At 34.7% G+C, this 15,840-nt stretch overlaps 1 protein-coding gene across 3 annotated transcripts in view; it reads right to left on the minus strand.

The window, feature by feature from the left end:
- Positions 1–15,840, minus strand: part of UBR1 (ubiquitin protein ligase E3 component n-recognin 1) — a 152,265-nt gene that overhangs the window by 77,849 nt on the left and 58,576 nt on the right. For all 3 annotated transcript variants that reach the window (NM_001205897.1, XM_059890429.1, XM_059890430.1), the window contains 9 exons: positions 15,643–15,771; positions 12,740–12,920; positions 10,195–10,256; positions 9,811–9,921; positions 8,800–8,865; positions 8,413–8,514; positions 6,446–6,509; positions 3,636–3,760; positions 792–844 (listed from right to left, as the gene is read on the minus strand). In NM_001205897.1, coding sequence (NP_001192826.1) covers positions 792–844; positions 3,636–3,760; positions 6,446–6,509; positions 8,413–8,514; positions 8,800–8,865; positions 9,811–9,921; positions 10,195–10,256; positions 12,740–12,920; positions 15,643–15,771 — 893 coding nt within the window. The remainder of the gene's footprint in view (positions 1–791; positions 845–3,635; positions 3,761–6,445; positions 6,510–8,412; positions 8,515–8,799; positions 8,866–9,810; positions 9,922–10,194; positions 10,257–12,739; positions 12,921–15,642; positions 15,772–15,840) is intronic.

The following is a 15,840-nucleotide window of genomic DNA, read 5'->3' on the forward strand; positions in this document are numbered from 1 at the left end:
TACTTAATCGCTAAGGCTTTGTTTTTAGCCTCTGAAGCCTAAGACTGCCTATTCAACTAAAGCTTGCATTGTCAAAGGCGAAATCTAAAATAGTAGTTAAGATATCATGTCCTTAGGAAATTGTAAATTCAAATGAAATACTGAATCCTCTATAGAGAACTATAAGGAAAAACACTAAAGCTAAAAGGCGTATTACTGCACATTAAACAGCTTTTGCTCTCTATCAAAGTAAGTGAAATATCTTACTGAATATTATTAGAGCATAAAAAAGCTATATTCTATTTTTAAAGGTATTTGACACTAGCAATTTATGAGTTCATGACAATAACAAGTAGAAATTCACTACTAGTATCAATTATTTTAATTTCAAGAATTAACCTTTTAAAATCTTATTTCCATTTTACACATCTCAAAGAATCAAACAATTGCAAAATATTTTAATCCTAGCAGAGAAAAATTTTAAATAAGTATACAAAATGAAAATTTAATAGAATAAATGAAGTCATGGCTTAGAATTGATGGGAAAGAGATTATCAGAAAGGTTTGCTTACTTATTAAGTCACCTAACATAAAAAGTGGATATCTCTCATTGATTTGCCAAAAAACACTCCCTTCTTCAGCATACAGGTACTAAGTGCCTTCAGTGCACCCCTAGACCTCACCCTTTCTGTCTACACTTGAATTTTGCTTTCAGGAGTTCAGAAAAGAACTTCAGAACTTCTACAAGAATTCAAATTACAAGACAAAGATTGACCTACCTTTCAGAATAAGCATAAATATTAAGTACTTACTTAAATGTGGCCACTTTGTTTATGACATTCTCTAAGCCAGTTTCATTATTTTCCTGTTGAAACGATATTTTTGTTATTTTTACCTTCACATAATGACTTTGTTTTCTCTTACTGTGAACTGAAATACCCTTTCAAGACATTTCTGAGTATTTTAAAAATAATTCAAAATAAGATCAATTTCCAATATTTAAAAATTAGGTCTAAAACCTATTAGCTTTGAGGGATGGATTTCTTAACAGAGGTAAGATGCCTGTGTAAATTGCTTAAGGAAGAAATTTAATCTAAATTTACCATATATGTATACACATACAACCAGTAATTCAAAGAAACTGTTATTTTCTTTATCTAGTATGTTATTCACCCAAATCATTTAAGCACATGTCCATGCTGAACTAATCCGAAAACCAAGGTAACAAAATAAATAGGATCTATGGTAAAACACATATATGCTGCTAAGTCACTTCAGTCGCGTCCGACTCTGTGCGACCCCATGGACGGCCTCCCACCAGGCTCCTCTGTCCCTGGGATTCTCCAGGCAAGAACACTGGAGTGGGTTGACATTTCCTTCTCCAATGCATGAAAGTGAAAAGTGAAAGTGAAGTCGCTCAGTCATGTCCAACTCTTAGTGACCTCATGGACTGCAGCCTACCAGGCTCCTCCGTCCATGGGATTTTCCAGGCAAGTAGATGTCCAAATATATACTGGCTTCTGCAATTGTAATTTTTTTTTTTAAATTGGCTTGAACTTTAACAAAAAATTTTTCTTTTTCTTTTTGGTCAGGCTACATCACATGTGGGATCTTAGTTCCTTAACCAGGAATTGAACCCATGACCCCTCCAGTGGAAAGGCAGAGTCCTAACCATTGGACTACCAGGAAGTCCCAACAAGGAATCTTTTTTTTTTTTTTAAATGAAGTCATTTAAAATCAGGATAAGGACTTAGTCAATATACTAAAGCAAGCTCATAGGCTCCTACAGTGCTGCAAAAAATTAAGAAATTTAGCTTCCTTTAAAAAAGTACTTGAAAGCGGTGGAAAGTAAGGGTATACATTAAAGCTTGCTATTTTTTTGCAAAATATGGTATGTATTTTTTTGGTATTTATTTATGGTGTTTATGGTATGTATTTATTTATTTTTTGTATGTATTTTATTTAAATATGGTATGTATTTTTTTTTTTTTGGCTCCAAAAGCACTGCAGATGGTGACTGCAGCCATGAAATTAAAAGACGCTTACTCCTTGGAAGAAAATTTATGACCAACCTAGATAGCATATTCAAAAGCAGAGACATTACTTTGCCAACAAGGGTCCATCTAGTAAAAGCTATGGTTTTTCCAGTAGTCATGTATGGATGTGAGAGTTGGACTGTGAAGAAAGCTGAGCACTGAAAAATTGATGCTTTTGAACTGTGGTGTTGGAAAAGACTCTTGAGAATCTCTTGGACTGCAAGGAGATCCAACCAGTCCATCCTAAAGGAAATCAGTCCCGGATATTCATTGGAAGGACTGATGTTGAAGTTGAAACTCCAATACTTTGGCCACCTGATGCGAAGAACTGACTCATTGGAAAAGACCCTGATGCTGGGAAAGATTGAAGGCGGGAGGAGAAGGGGATGACAGAGGATGAGATGGTTGGATGGCATCACTGACTCAATGGACATGAGTTTGGGTAAACTCCGGGAGTTGGTGATGGACAGGGAGGCCTGGCATGCTGCAGTCCATCGGGTCCTAAAGAGTTGGACATGACTGAGTGACTGAACTGAACTGATGGTATGTGAAATTGTTTTTAGGTGGCACAGTTATATATCCTTAAATTTTTGAACAATTATTCATTTATCTTAACATGTATTAAGAAAAAATTAATCTAGAATGTCAAACCTACTATTTCATTGTATTGTTGCTTAAAAAGATGCTAAGGGAAAATGTAAGTTAATTTTAAAATGTACTAGTAATTTGGTAGACAGATGTGCAGAAATTATGAAGGTGATATGGTTAAAGTTTGAGAATCAGTTAACAGTGAAACTAGAAAAGCACTATGGATATTTTGGAAGAAAAATGACCAAGAGTCAAGGCTTATTTTTATTCTACTTCTCTGGAAAGCCTTGATAGTAAAGGTAAGTTTAACCTCTTATAAGAATCATTGTTCTAATGCATAATTTAAAAATATGTGTTAAAATATGACTTATAATCTGTAGGATTACTGCTTAAAAATCAACAACACTGAATGTAAAGATCACCTGGGACGGCTATGAGAATGCACCCTGCAGACCTCCAGTTAGAGGAACAGAGACACTAATGCAGGCTCACTCAGGGAGGCGTGGGAAGGCACCAAATCTTGATTAGACTACCCAGCAGTCCAGGACATTCCTACCTAATCTTCCTTCCCTCTTTCTTCATCTGGGATCAGACTTGCACTACAGTTTGATGGCTCCCCCAGACTTTCCCAGCTCCCTCATCAATCCTCTCACAGTCATTACTCCTAATAAAAACTTAAATGTTTTGTCTTGACATCTGCTTCTCAGAAGACCCAGACTAACACACCACCCAAATAGTTTCAGTATTTCACAAAGTTATCCCCTCCTCTGGAGAAAATTTAGGTTAAAGTAAAAAAATTAAAGAGTTTATTGCTCTAAGGTGTTTTCTAAATAGCCAGAATATCCCTAAAATGTTTCCTAATGCCCCAAAGCCCAGAATTAAGGTTTATACCACTAAAAAATTAATGGTGAGAGTTTTATATCTGAAAATCAAAATAGATTTTCCTAAAACTTCAAGAGTTTCCAATTAGAGAAAAAGAAAAAACTATCCCATCTTGATGCGAATGGAGTAAAAAAATAAAACTGGACTTACATTCTCAGGTAAATTTTTGGCAATGGCACTGTGTGGCATGGGTTCAATACAAAGCAAGTGAGTAATTTCTCTCATTGTGACCTCTTCTTTGGTCACATTTCCCACTCCAGGTACGTAACGCTCTCCTAATACAAAAATGAAAAGAAAAAGTAAGAGTTAATTGCTTTCCATGTAAATAAAGAACACTACATTAAATCAAATCTATGAGAGAGTGACCAAAAGTTATTTGAACATGTTTCTAAACCTAAACAACAGTCTATATGCTGAAAGAGGAAGAAAAATACAGAGATCTGAGTAACACAGGGCTTGTCTTAACTTAGACACACACACTCAAATATTATAAACAAAGCCCCTCAATTAAATAAGCATGTATTACTAATCAAAAAAACAGAAAAGAGGGTAGTGGCCATCATGGGACAACATGAAATTAAAAGATGCTTGCTCCTTGGAAGAAAAGCTATAACAAACCCAGACAGCATATTAAAAAGCAAAGATATCAATTTGCCAACAAAGATCTGTATAGTCAAAGCTATGGTTTTTCTAGTAAACATGTATGGCTGTGAGAGATGGACCATAAAGAAGGCTGAGTGCTGAAGAATTGGTGCTTTCTAACTGTGGTGCTGGAGAAGATCTTGAGAGTCCCTTGGACAGCAACAAGATCCAACCAATCAATCCTAAAGGAAACCAACCTTGAATATTCATTGGAAGGACTGAGGCTGAAGCTGAAGCTCCAATACTTTGGCCACCTGATGCAAAGAACTCACTCATTGGAAAAGACTCTAATGCTGGGAAATATTGAAGGCAGGAGGAGAAGGGGATGACAGAGGACAAGATGGTTGGATGTTATCACCAACACAACGGACATGAGTTTGAGCAAGCTCCAAGAGATGGTGAAGGACAGGGAAGTCTGGCTTGCTGTAGTCCATGGGGTCACAGAGTCAGACACAACTAAGCAACTGAACAGCAGCAACAAAAGATCATGAAACAACAGCTTTTCTTTCAAGATCTTTCTCAAGTTTGTCTCTACTTGTTATTTAAGAAAGAACAAAGTGAAAACTAAAAGACAAAATACTTAAAAATGTCTCTATAGGCTAAATGACAAAACAGTAATGTGTGTCAGAAATGGATGCTATTGCCAGCATGACCACATGATCAGATTTCTATTTTTTATCTCAATAAACTGCCAAATGGAGACAGAAAACAGCTAATTTTAACTATGGGAATGTCACTGGTGTCAACAGCATCTAATTCCCAATGCCTCAAGAAGAGTTGATATATTTGATCTTACGCCACAGCATTCAATAGTACTTAATGATTTCAATACTAAATGTGTACAAAGTCTTGTGATATTATCTATAAGAGGGTAATTAGAGTACAAAGACAGGATTTTTTTTTTTTTTTTTGTCTAAGAGATCTGAATTCTACAAATCAGCAAAACAATGAGATTTTGTTAGTTTAATTCACTCTCAACAGACTCATTACTCTTTAAATACATTGTAATTTTCATTTTTTCCCTAGAACAGTACCCTCTGTAGGTTTCATGCTAGAAAGAATCTTACAGATCATGTAGATTACTTTTACATTTTACAAATCAAGAATCTGAGCCCCTGAAAATGTAAATGGCATGCTCTTGATAGTTTATAGCAAGGTCAAGACTAGCTCTTGTTAGTTTATAGCAAGGTCAAGACTAGATCTTATGATTCTTAATCCAAATCTTTTACACTTATTGATGTTTTCTCTGTAATATTACCAGAGATTTTACACATACATACACTTTTTAAAAAATGATGGCTCTTAAAAGTAATAAACTTAGAAATGTAGCAAGTATTAACTAAAAATAAAATGACATCGAAGGAAATATCCAATGAATTTAGGTAAACAAAATAACAGCAATATAATAGCAATAGTAAAATAGTGAAAATATAAAATACCAAAACCTATTGACAACTCTAATATATGGTATTAATATGCAGTAGCAGAAATTCTTCATAGTATTCCAAGAACAAACACAAAAATTCCCCTCAAGTTTTGTAATCTAGTAATGTATATCATCAACTTAAAAATATTTTGCACATTTTTAACTTGTCCATTTTTTTCCAGAAGTTTCCTACGGAATACTCTGGAATTATTTCAGAAGAGTTGGTGCCTGAAAGATTTACATCTCATGTGGCAATGAAGGTTTACCACACTTTCTGCTGAGACAAGCAGCTAGTCCAGCAACTAGCCCCTGACAAACAGCAAGTAAAATATACCCATGTTTTCAGATTTGGCTAATGGCTAGAATCCTTACCAGGAACTATTAATACAAAGCAGTGTCTCCAACAGTAAAGTAAAAAACAAGAGCCAGAATAAGAAGTTAAGAACTTTTACACAGCTGGTAAAATCAAGAGACTATAATATAGAATATATAAAAGCAGAAGTAAGGCCAATATTGGCACAAAATAATTTAATAGAACTGGATGAAAATACATCTTACTTAGATGTATGTTACACTGAAATTTTACATATATATAAAAAATTTTTAGCCCTTAGCATATAGTTATTTTACATCTATGTTTCTAACTAGGGTACTTATTTTCCAGACCTCTACAAACAAGTCCAAACAATTACAAATCAGGTATTGAAAAATGAAGATGTAATAGCTGTGTTTTTCTAAAGGTGAGTTTCTAAACATATCAATCACATTAGTCATGTCAATCTCTAATATTCTCTGCTATATTTGGGAGAAGAACAAAGTAACTTAGAGTTCTTACTAATGTTCTCTCTATAAAGTAACTCATGCTCTGTTTCAAAACATCTTTTACTCTTACCCACTATATAGATGAGGACTTGAAGCATTTCTTCTATTAAGGTATTATACTGCTTAACCAAATCCTGTAGAATTATAAAAGAAAAAATTAGTTACATAAGAACCAAAAGCCACCATAAAACACACATTTTTGGGGGGATCAGACTGACAGTCCAGCCAATCCAGTATTTTCTTTCAGACCACAGCAACAGAGAATTATGAGATGAATAATTCCCTTTTGTTGGCTTCAAACTCTACAAGGTCACAATACTTAGCATGTAATTAAGAACTCAATGCTGCTGCTGCTGCTGCTAAGTTGCTTCAGTCGTGTCCAACTCTGTGCGAACCCATGGATGGCAAAGCCCACCAGGCTCTGCCCTCCCTGGGATTCTCCAGGCGAGAATACTGGAGTGGGTTGCCATTTCCTTCTCCAATGCATGAAAGTGAAAAGTCAAAGTGAAGATATTCAGTAGTGTCCGACTCTTCGCGATCCTATGGACTGCAGCCTACCAGGCTCCTCCATCCATGGGATTTTCCAGGCAAGAGTACTGGAGTGGGTTGCCACTGCCTTCTCCGAAGAACTCAATAACAATTGCTAAATATTATTATTGTTTTTATTATCCTTATTATCCACCAAGCCTTCAGTCAGCAAAAGAATTCTTTAACCTTTAACCTTCCCTGTACTATGGCTTCCTTCTTAACAGGGTTGGTGAGACAGTGGCTACAAATATGTAACTAACAGCTATGGTGAGTGTACACCTCCCTAAAACACCTGTTATTTAAATACTATAGTAAATTAGATACTCATTTTCACTGAGTATAAAAACATGACAAAATTAGCTTTGTATTTTGTATCCTATTCTTTGTGCCTTTGTAAGTGACTTCTAATTTGAAGAATAAAATAATGTAATTCATAAATTACAAAGGCTACTTTATAAACTGGTATGAAATATTAAAACAATGAAGAGGTGATAAAACTCCAGAGACAAACTATAAACTGAAAAAAGGTAATAAATACAAATAAAGAATATCCTTACTAAATAAGGAACTTTTATAGAAACAGGAAAAAGGTGAAGGACAGGAACAGATAATTCACTAACAAAAAGGAGAAAAAAAAAGTCAATAATCATGAAAACAAAGTCAACCTCACTGATAACTAAAAAACTGCAAAAATTAAACACCATCTTTCACACATTAGATCAACAAAGTACCAGTGCCATTACAGATGTATATACTGCTAGAGAGAGTCAGTTTGACAATATCTATTCAAGAAACATAAGAAAGGGTATGCTGCATTCTCCAGCAAATCTACCCCTAAGAATTTATTTTAACAAAATAAGTAGGCAAGTATTTAAACCTTGAGGTGCAGAGATGTTCATAAGAGCAACAAAAATCAAAAAACCCCTTCAGCAATAGGAGACTAAAGTATAAAGTGCAATATTACACAGCCATTAAAAATTATGTTAAAAAAGATGCAGTTATATACTTCTTTAATGCCAAGAAAAAAAAGTATCACAATATTTCATTAAGCACAGGAAGCAAATTGCAAAATAGCACATATGAAAGATTCAATTTTTCCTTTAAAAACAAACACCACCAAAACTTTAAAAGTGATCATTTCTAGGAGGCAGAGTTTCATTTGATTTTCTTCTCCTTTTTGTTAATCTGTATACAGTCATCACTCAGTATCCTCAGGGGATTACTCCAGGACCCTTGCAGATACCAAAATCCACAGATGCTCAAGTCCCTTATATATACTGACTAGTAGGTCAGGATTCTGCATCCATGTATATGGAGGGCAAACTACATTCTAATTTTTACAGAGTAAAAAGAGTATATGTATGTACATTCAGAAGTACATGTATGTTTTATGTATGTGTGTGGTGCTTGGAGATATACATATGTAAATAAATAATCTTATATATGATTAAAATAGTTAACATTAATATTTTCTTTGGATTAACTTACATATCAGTTTCTATCACTTACCTGGTCTTTTATGGATATGGTCTTGTTAAAAGCATCAGCAAGTTCATACCTCTGAAGTACCAGTAATAAGAACTTGTTGGGATCCATTAGAGATGCACCAATCTGTGAAAGAAATCAAGTCCCATAGTTCTATGTATTAAATGGAGAAACATTTTGTCTCTAGTAATAGGGCTATGAGAATAAGGTAAATCTGCAGAAGATAATGTAGCAGTCCTTTCTGCTTCTATGATTCTATATTCATCTCAACAGTGAGAAAAACTTAAGTAAATAAAAGTATACTACAATAATAAGTTATAAAAAAGTTATTATGTTATAATATCTTCTCCTATTACAAAGAATATAGGAAGGAAGGTTATGACACATATCAGAACAAATTTAAATAGGTACCTGAAGCATAATGATATCTTTATCGTACATTTCTTCTCTGCATTTAACATCTTGGTAATAAAACACCTATAAAATAAAAGGTAGAAGAGAAGCTAAGAGAATCATTTTATTTCAAACAAAATTCTCAGCAAAAACTATTCTTTAAATTTTTTCTAAACTAGAAACCCCAAGAACTACTTTGTAGCAGAAAAAAAAAAGCTATAAATTTATGAATCATTTTAAGGGATTTGGGAGGATGATGTGAGAAAATATGCACGAAAATACTTCAGAGTTTAAAATGCTCTATACTAGTTATTATTCTCAAAATGTGTAACAAAGTAACTGACTCCCCCACCAAGTTCAATTGCAAGAATTTCCTCCGTAGCTTAGCAGTAAAGAATCTGCCTGCAATGCAGGAGACCCAGGTTCAGTCCCTGGGTCCGGAAAATCCCCTGGAGGAGGAAATAGCAACCCACTCCAGCATTCTTGCCTGGGAAATTCCATGGACAGAGGAGTCTGGCGGGCTATAGTCCACGGGGTCACAGAGTTGGACATGACTGAGCAGAGAAAAACATACTAAGTTTAAAACACCCACTTCAAAAAAAGTAAACCAAATTCCTACAATCAATCAATGCCATTTTTCTCCTAAGCAGTATCTTTACAATTCATTTCCCCATCTTTCAGGAAAAGCACTTCTCCTTATTTGCTCTAAAACAGAGGGAAAAATTGTAAAATGCTGTTCAATTAAGACTGGTGGTAGGAAGTTCACAGTTCCCAAGTAAGGTAATCTTCAGAAAAGACATCTATTAGTGGGAAAGTTTCTGCTGGTACTACCGGCTTTCACCTGACCTATCCACTTAAGAGGATTAAAGAAAATGTCCATATGGTCACTAGAACTTCCTTGAGTTTACACAAGAGCTGGAAAACAAAAATACTGAGCAGAATCCAGGGATACAAAGTAAAATATAAATTAATAAAGGAAAAAGCAAGCAGAAAATGAACACATAATATGAATAATACGCCTTGCCATACCTGGCTAATGAGAGAGAGCCCATTTCTTCGCCACATCTCAGCAACAACCTGGGCAACCAATACCAGACAACGCAAAGGATATTCAACCAGTACCTCTACCTGAAAATCCTCCTGAAACAGAGTGAGATCAATGTCAATATTTCTCAGAGGTTTGGATGCTATGGCACTATATACATTGCTCCATTTTCTCATCTGTAAAATGGAAGGGCTTGAACTAGAGGACTCCAAGTCACCATGATTCAGGTTTCAATGTTCTAGGACACAGACATAAAATTATTAACTGGGAATTATTCAGGCAGGTTTCAAAATATCTTTTTCTTCCCACTCAACCAAGAGGTATTTAGAAACAGAATATAAGCAAGTCAGAATTTAATAGTCACTTACAAAAGGCACAAATTCATGCAGTCTTGAAACAGCACCCAGCCTGCTCAAACGCACATGAAGACCTAAAAGTTAAAAAATGAAAAAGATGAGAAAGCAATAAACCCAGTTGATTTGTTTCCCAGTTAATTCATCAAGTTTGAAAACTTGTGAAATTTAAATATACATTAATTGAGCTTAGATATGATGCCTCAGAATGCAAAGTTTTGATTTCTAATTTTGAAACACAGTATTACTAACATATTTAAGATCCTACATTGTATTATTTATATATATGTAAATATTATGCTGCTTCCTAAGAAATTATTTTCCTCACAAACCAAGTATCAAAAGAAATAAAAACTGTATAGCACAGGGAACTGTATTAAATATCCTGTGATAAACCATTATGAAAAAAGAATATACAAATGTGTGTGTGTGTGTGTATATATATATATATATGTATATATAACTTAACTATTTTATTGTCCAACAGAAATTTAACACAGCATTGTAAATCAACTATATCTCAATAAAATAAAAAGAAATAAAAACTAATCTAGGTATTTCTTTTTGTAAAAATAGAAGTGACATAAAATCACATGTCAATTATACCACATACAAAAATTACCTAACACTGATATCAGCAATCTGAATACAGATGCTAAATCTATAAAACTCTTAGAATATAACATAGGGAAATGACTTTGCAACATTGGATTTGATAATAATTTCTTGGCTATGACATCAAAAACATAGGTAATCAAAGGAAAAATAAATTAAGACTATACCAAATTAAAAACTTTTGTGCATCAAAGGACACGAACAACAGAGTGAAAAGGCAACCCACAGAATGGAAGAAAATATCAGAAAATCATATATCTGATAAGCAGTTAATATCCAGAATATACAAGGAATTCCAATAACTCAACAATAAAATCTGATTACAGAATAGACAATGGACTTGATCAGACATTTCTCCAAAGAAGAAATACATATGGCCAGTAAGCACAGGAAACAATGCTCAGTATCACTAATCATTAAGAAAATGCAAATCAAAACCACAGGAGATACCAGTTCACACTCATTAGGATGGTTATTTAAAAGAAAAAATAACAAATGTTGATGAGGATGTAAAGAAATTGGAATCCTTGTGCACTGTTGTTGGGAATGTAAACTGGCGCAGCTGCCATGGAAAACAGTATGGTAGCTCTTCAAAAAATTAAAAACTAGAATTATCTTATGATCCAGCAATACCACTCTATGGGTGTATAATTCCAGAACTGAAAACAAGGATTCAAAAGGATATTTGGATACTTGTGTTCATGGCAACATTATTCAACAATAGTCAAAAGTTGTAAGCAACCTAAACATCTACTGGAGGATGAATAGATAAACAGAATGTGGTATGCAAACTATAGAATATTGTGCTGTGCTTAGTCGCTCAGTCATGTGCGACTCTGCGATGCCATGGACTATAGCCCACCAGGCTCCTCTGTCCATGGGGATTCTCCAGGCAAGAATACTGGAGTGGGTTGACATGCCCTCCTCCAAGGGGATCTTTCTGACCCAGGGATTGAACCCAGGTCTCCTGCACTGCAGGTGGATTCTTTACCAGTTAAGCCACAGGGAAGCCCAAGAATACTGGAGTGGGTAGCTTATCCCTTCTCCAGGGGATCTTCCTGACCCAGGAACTGGGGTCTCCTGCACTGCAGGTGGATTCTTTATCAGTTAAGCTACCAGGGAAGCCCACTATGGAATATTATCCAACATTAAAGGTGAAGGAAATCTTATACACATCACAACATGGATGAACTTTGAGAACATTATGCTAAGTGAAATAAGCCTGTTATAAAAGGATACAAGAATGATTTCACTTATATGAGATACCTAGAGTAGTCAAGTCATAGAGACAGAAAATTTCTATGACAGTGAACAAGGAATGAGAAGCTATGTTGAATGGGTACAAAATTTCAGATTGGGAAGATGAAAAATTTTTGGATATGGATGGTGGTGATGGTTGTACAACAATGTGAATATACTTAACACCACTGAATCATATAATTAAGCATGATTAAAATGGTACATTTTATGTATATTTCACCACAAAAATATAAATACATACACTTCAACAAAGTTGTTAAAAGAAGAAAAAAAACTGACAGGGCCAATTTACATGGAAGAGCAAATCAAAGGATGATTGAAGGAAATCTATGATTTCTTTCTTTCAGTGGTGAAAGGAATAGTGACAGAATCACTGGTGCAATCAGATAGAGAAGAGGGTGAAAAAACTGCAACAAGATTTTCCTATACGCTTGGTTAGGCAGTAAGCTACCAAGTTGGTCCTAAAGTGTATACTATGAGGATCCATGAGTTGACCCAGATAACAAAAGATCCAGGTAAACAAACACACTGACATGTCTGGTCACAGCTCTTTGAAGGACAGTGACAGTTCTTAACTGCAGTATTTGATCTAAGTATGTGCTCACAAAAGCAGTACTGATTCTAATATGACTATCTACAGAAAACAAAGCTAATAGAAACACGCAAGAACCAAATAAACACTCACCAGCAAGAGTCCTAGACAGTGGCAGATGTATGCTTACAAGATCTTCAGATACTTTGTAGGACTTAGTTTCCAAAGTATGACCACACAATTGTATTACTGTTTTGCTACTAGATTTGAAACCTGTACTGCACCTCATCACAGCTTTGTGACATTCTTTATAAGCCACTAGTAAGAGTTCTTCCTAAAAGGAAAATAAGAATGCAAATAAACTGATAAGTTACCTACTTTATTATTAATATATCATTCAATAAATACTTACTATTAAATAAATACAAGCACAAAATTGTTCTATGTGTTATTAGAGCTACCTCAACAGGATCTGCAAACCTGTAGGAAACATTAAGATAGTCAGACAGACACACATACACAATCAAAGTAAAAAACTGTAAGCCATGTAAGTGGTATAAACTAATAACTTTAATAGGGCAAAAAAAGAAAAAATTCACAGACAATTGGGAACACACATTTGTAAACATAGCTTTTGAGTGGGGTCTGAAAGAATATGCAGCTTAAGCATGGGGGGAAGTTGGAGAGATGGTAGCAATATAAGCAGAGATACAGAATAAACAAACAGAAATAAGGGGAAGTACAACTCCTGTTCAGGGAGTGGAAAAGAATAAAATTTGGATAAATCAGAGGGCTCATGGATAGAATTAATGAGCCAGTAAACTGGAAACATGCCTTGGCACAGCCATGTGAATTTAATAGACTTGAGAGTATCTGATGTGTAATAATGTAGTCAACGTATTGTTTCAAGAAGAATTAGTGGGTGTCACTGAAGATGATGGATTGGAGGGGGCAATGTTAGGAGACAAGGAAACCAACAGAAAATTTTATTACTAAGTTAAGTGTAAGGTATTAAGGGACTCAGCAAGGGTGGGGCCAGTCATGGCGAAAAAGAATAAACTTACAGGAAATAGGATTATAAAACAAAATTAGGAGGAGGAAGACTCAAATCTGGGTGAATATGGGAGGGAGATGAGTCAAAGGTCACTTTTTAAGAGCATTTCTCACATGGATTTTATTTTTAAAAAAGAATTCTATAGTTAAATAAATTTTGGGACTATTCCTCTTAGAAATGATTGATTAACCCATTGATTTATCAAAGGTTTGAGAAGTTCAGTGGTTTAAAAAAATGTTTGATTTTGTTCAACGTAACATTTTTCAATCTTAACCTGAACACAAAACATTTTTTTCCCTCAAAGGTCTGTTAACATCTAACACACAGAACACAGTAGCTCTCAGATTTCCTGTATGGATGAATGCATGAATCATGGTGTCATGAACAGAACAAGAAAGTCAAGAAGAGAAAATGCAAGCTGGAAATAGAATGAAATGATGACAAATCATACGATATGTTGAGTTTGAAATAGAAATGTAGGATCTAAGCAGTCATGTGCAACACACAAACACAAGTGATACTATAGCTTGGGAAAGTTATTTTATGAAGTTTTAATTGAGGTGGGAGAAATAAAAGATCTGTAAGAAAGAGAAGAAAATATTGGGGAATGTCTCGTTTACTAGGCAGAAGGAATTGAGGGGGGAAAGGCAGTCATTGATTGAAATGGGTAACCAATAATAGAAATACTAGGATAAGAAGGCTTGTGAAAATCAGAGGGAAAGAGAATTTCAAATGATTAAGGTTCTCAAAAGAACACAATGCTACAGGTATTTAAGGTAGAGGGAAAAGACCTGAATTTGGTTACTAAATAGATCCTTTGAAATATTTTCAAGATACAGTTCCTATTAATTCGTAAGGACAGAAACCTGGCTCTAAAGCAGTTTTAGAAGCTAAAGAGTGGCAACAGCATATGTAGATGACTTCAGATGATTTACATTCAGTAAATATAGACATCTGCAGGGGTCAAGATGAACACCACATACTGACCTCATCTCCAATGATTAACCATGCCCTCCCCTAAGGTGAAGAGAGCCAAAAAACATGTGCTATGACAGATAACTGGACAATATTTCCTGTCCTTAATGTTCTATACAGCTACTGCGTTAGATTGAAGTCTATTGTGTCTGTGAGTGTAGCTGCCACTCTGAACCTGTGACCAACTGCTGGTGGTGCAACAGAAAAGGAAAAAAGGAAGACAGAAAACAGTTTATGAGGTAGCAGTGGCAAGGGGTCTTTTATTCTCATTGCTTTTAAGCACAGTCCTGGTGTTTAAGACAGATGAATCAAACAGTGGGAAATACTAGAGGAAGGAAACTCCAGGAAGAAGTAATATAGATTGAGACCAAGAGCCTAGGTAGAGACAACACTTTAAGAAAGAAAGAGGTAAATAGAAAGAGACCAATAGTGAAGATATATGCAGAAACTCAGTGAATAGACTGTAGTGAGTGGTACAGAAAAACTGGAGAAGATGAAAAAATTTGACTGAGATAATGTTAATTTTCTCAGAGCAGAAATAAATGAGGTCATCTTCTCAAAAGGTAATTTGATTAGGATTATGTTTAAAGAGGGCTATGGTCTAAAATTATTGCTTAAGGAAAAACATTAGTACTATATTTTAAAAGTAATATTTTTAATGGTTTAATGCACTCAAGACTCTTGATTGAATAAATAGCCACTCACTTCCATTGTTGAACTATTTAAAAGTCTAATCTTAATTTTCATATTATTAATATTCATGTCCAAGGAAATAAATTTATTTAATTTATTAATTAGTGTGTGTTGTATTTTTTCAACTCCACTCTTCCCAACAGTAAATGGAATACCATGGAGCACATTTTCTAACTAAGTGTAAAAAACTACAAATTTAATAAGATGATTCAAATATATAAGAAAATATCAGAAGTAATAAAACTTTACATCAAGGAAGTTGCAACATAAAACTGTGCTATTAACCATTAGAACACTTAAAAAGGCACTGATCCTCCTAACAAACTTTACTTACATCACAAGCACACCATTCTTGGAACATTAGTAAAATATTCTTCAACTGCATCTGTATAGCAATGGCAGCCTCCCAGTCAGGATCTACTTCTATGTGTTGCCCAACTTGCCTTCTGATTTCTTCCATTCCCTACAAGAAAAGAGTAATTAACACACATACATGCCCTCTCTTTCTTTGCTCCTCCACTGGCAAAATATA

This window comes from Bos taurus, chromosome 10, assembly GCF_002263795.3.
Source record: "Bos taurus isolate L1 Dominette 01449 registration number 42190680 breed Hereford chromosome 10, ARS-UCD2.0, whole genome shotgun sequence".
In the NCBI taxonomy this organism is placed as follows: Eukaryota; Metazoa; Chordata; class Mammalia; order Artiodactyla; family Bovidae; genus Bos; species Bos taurus.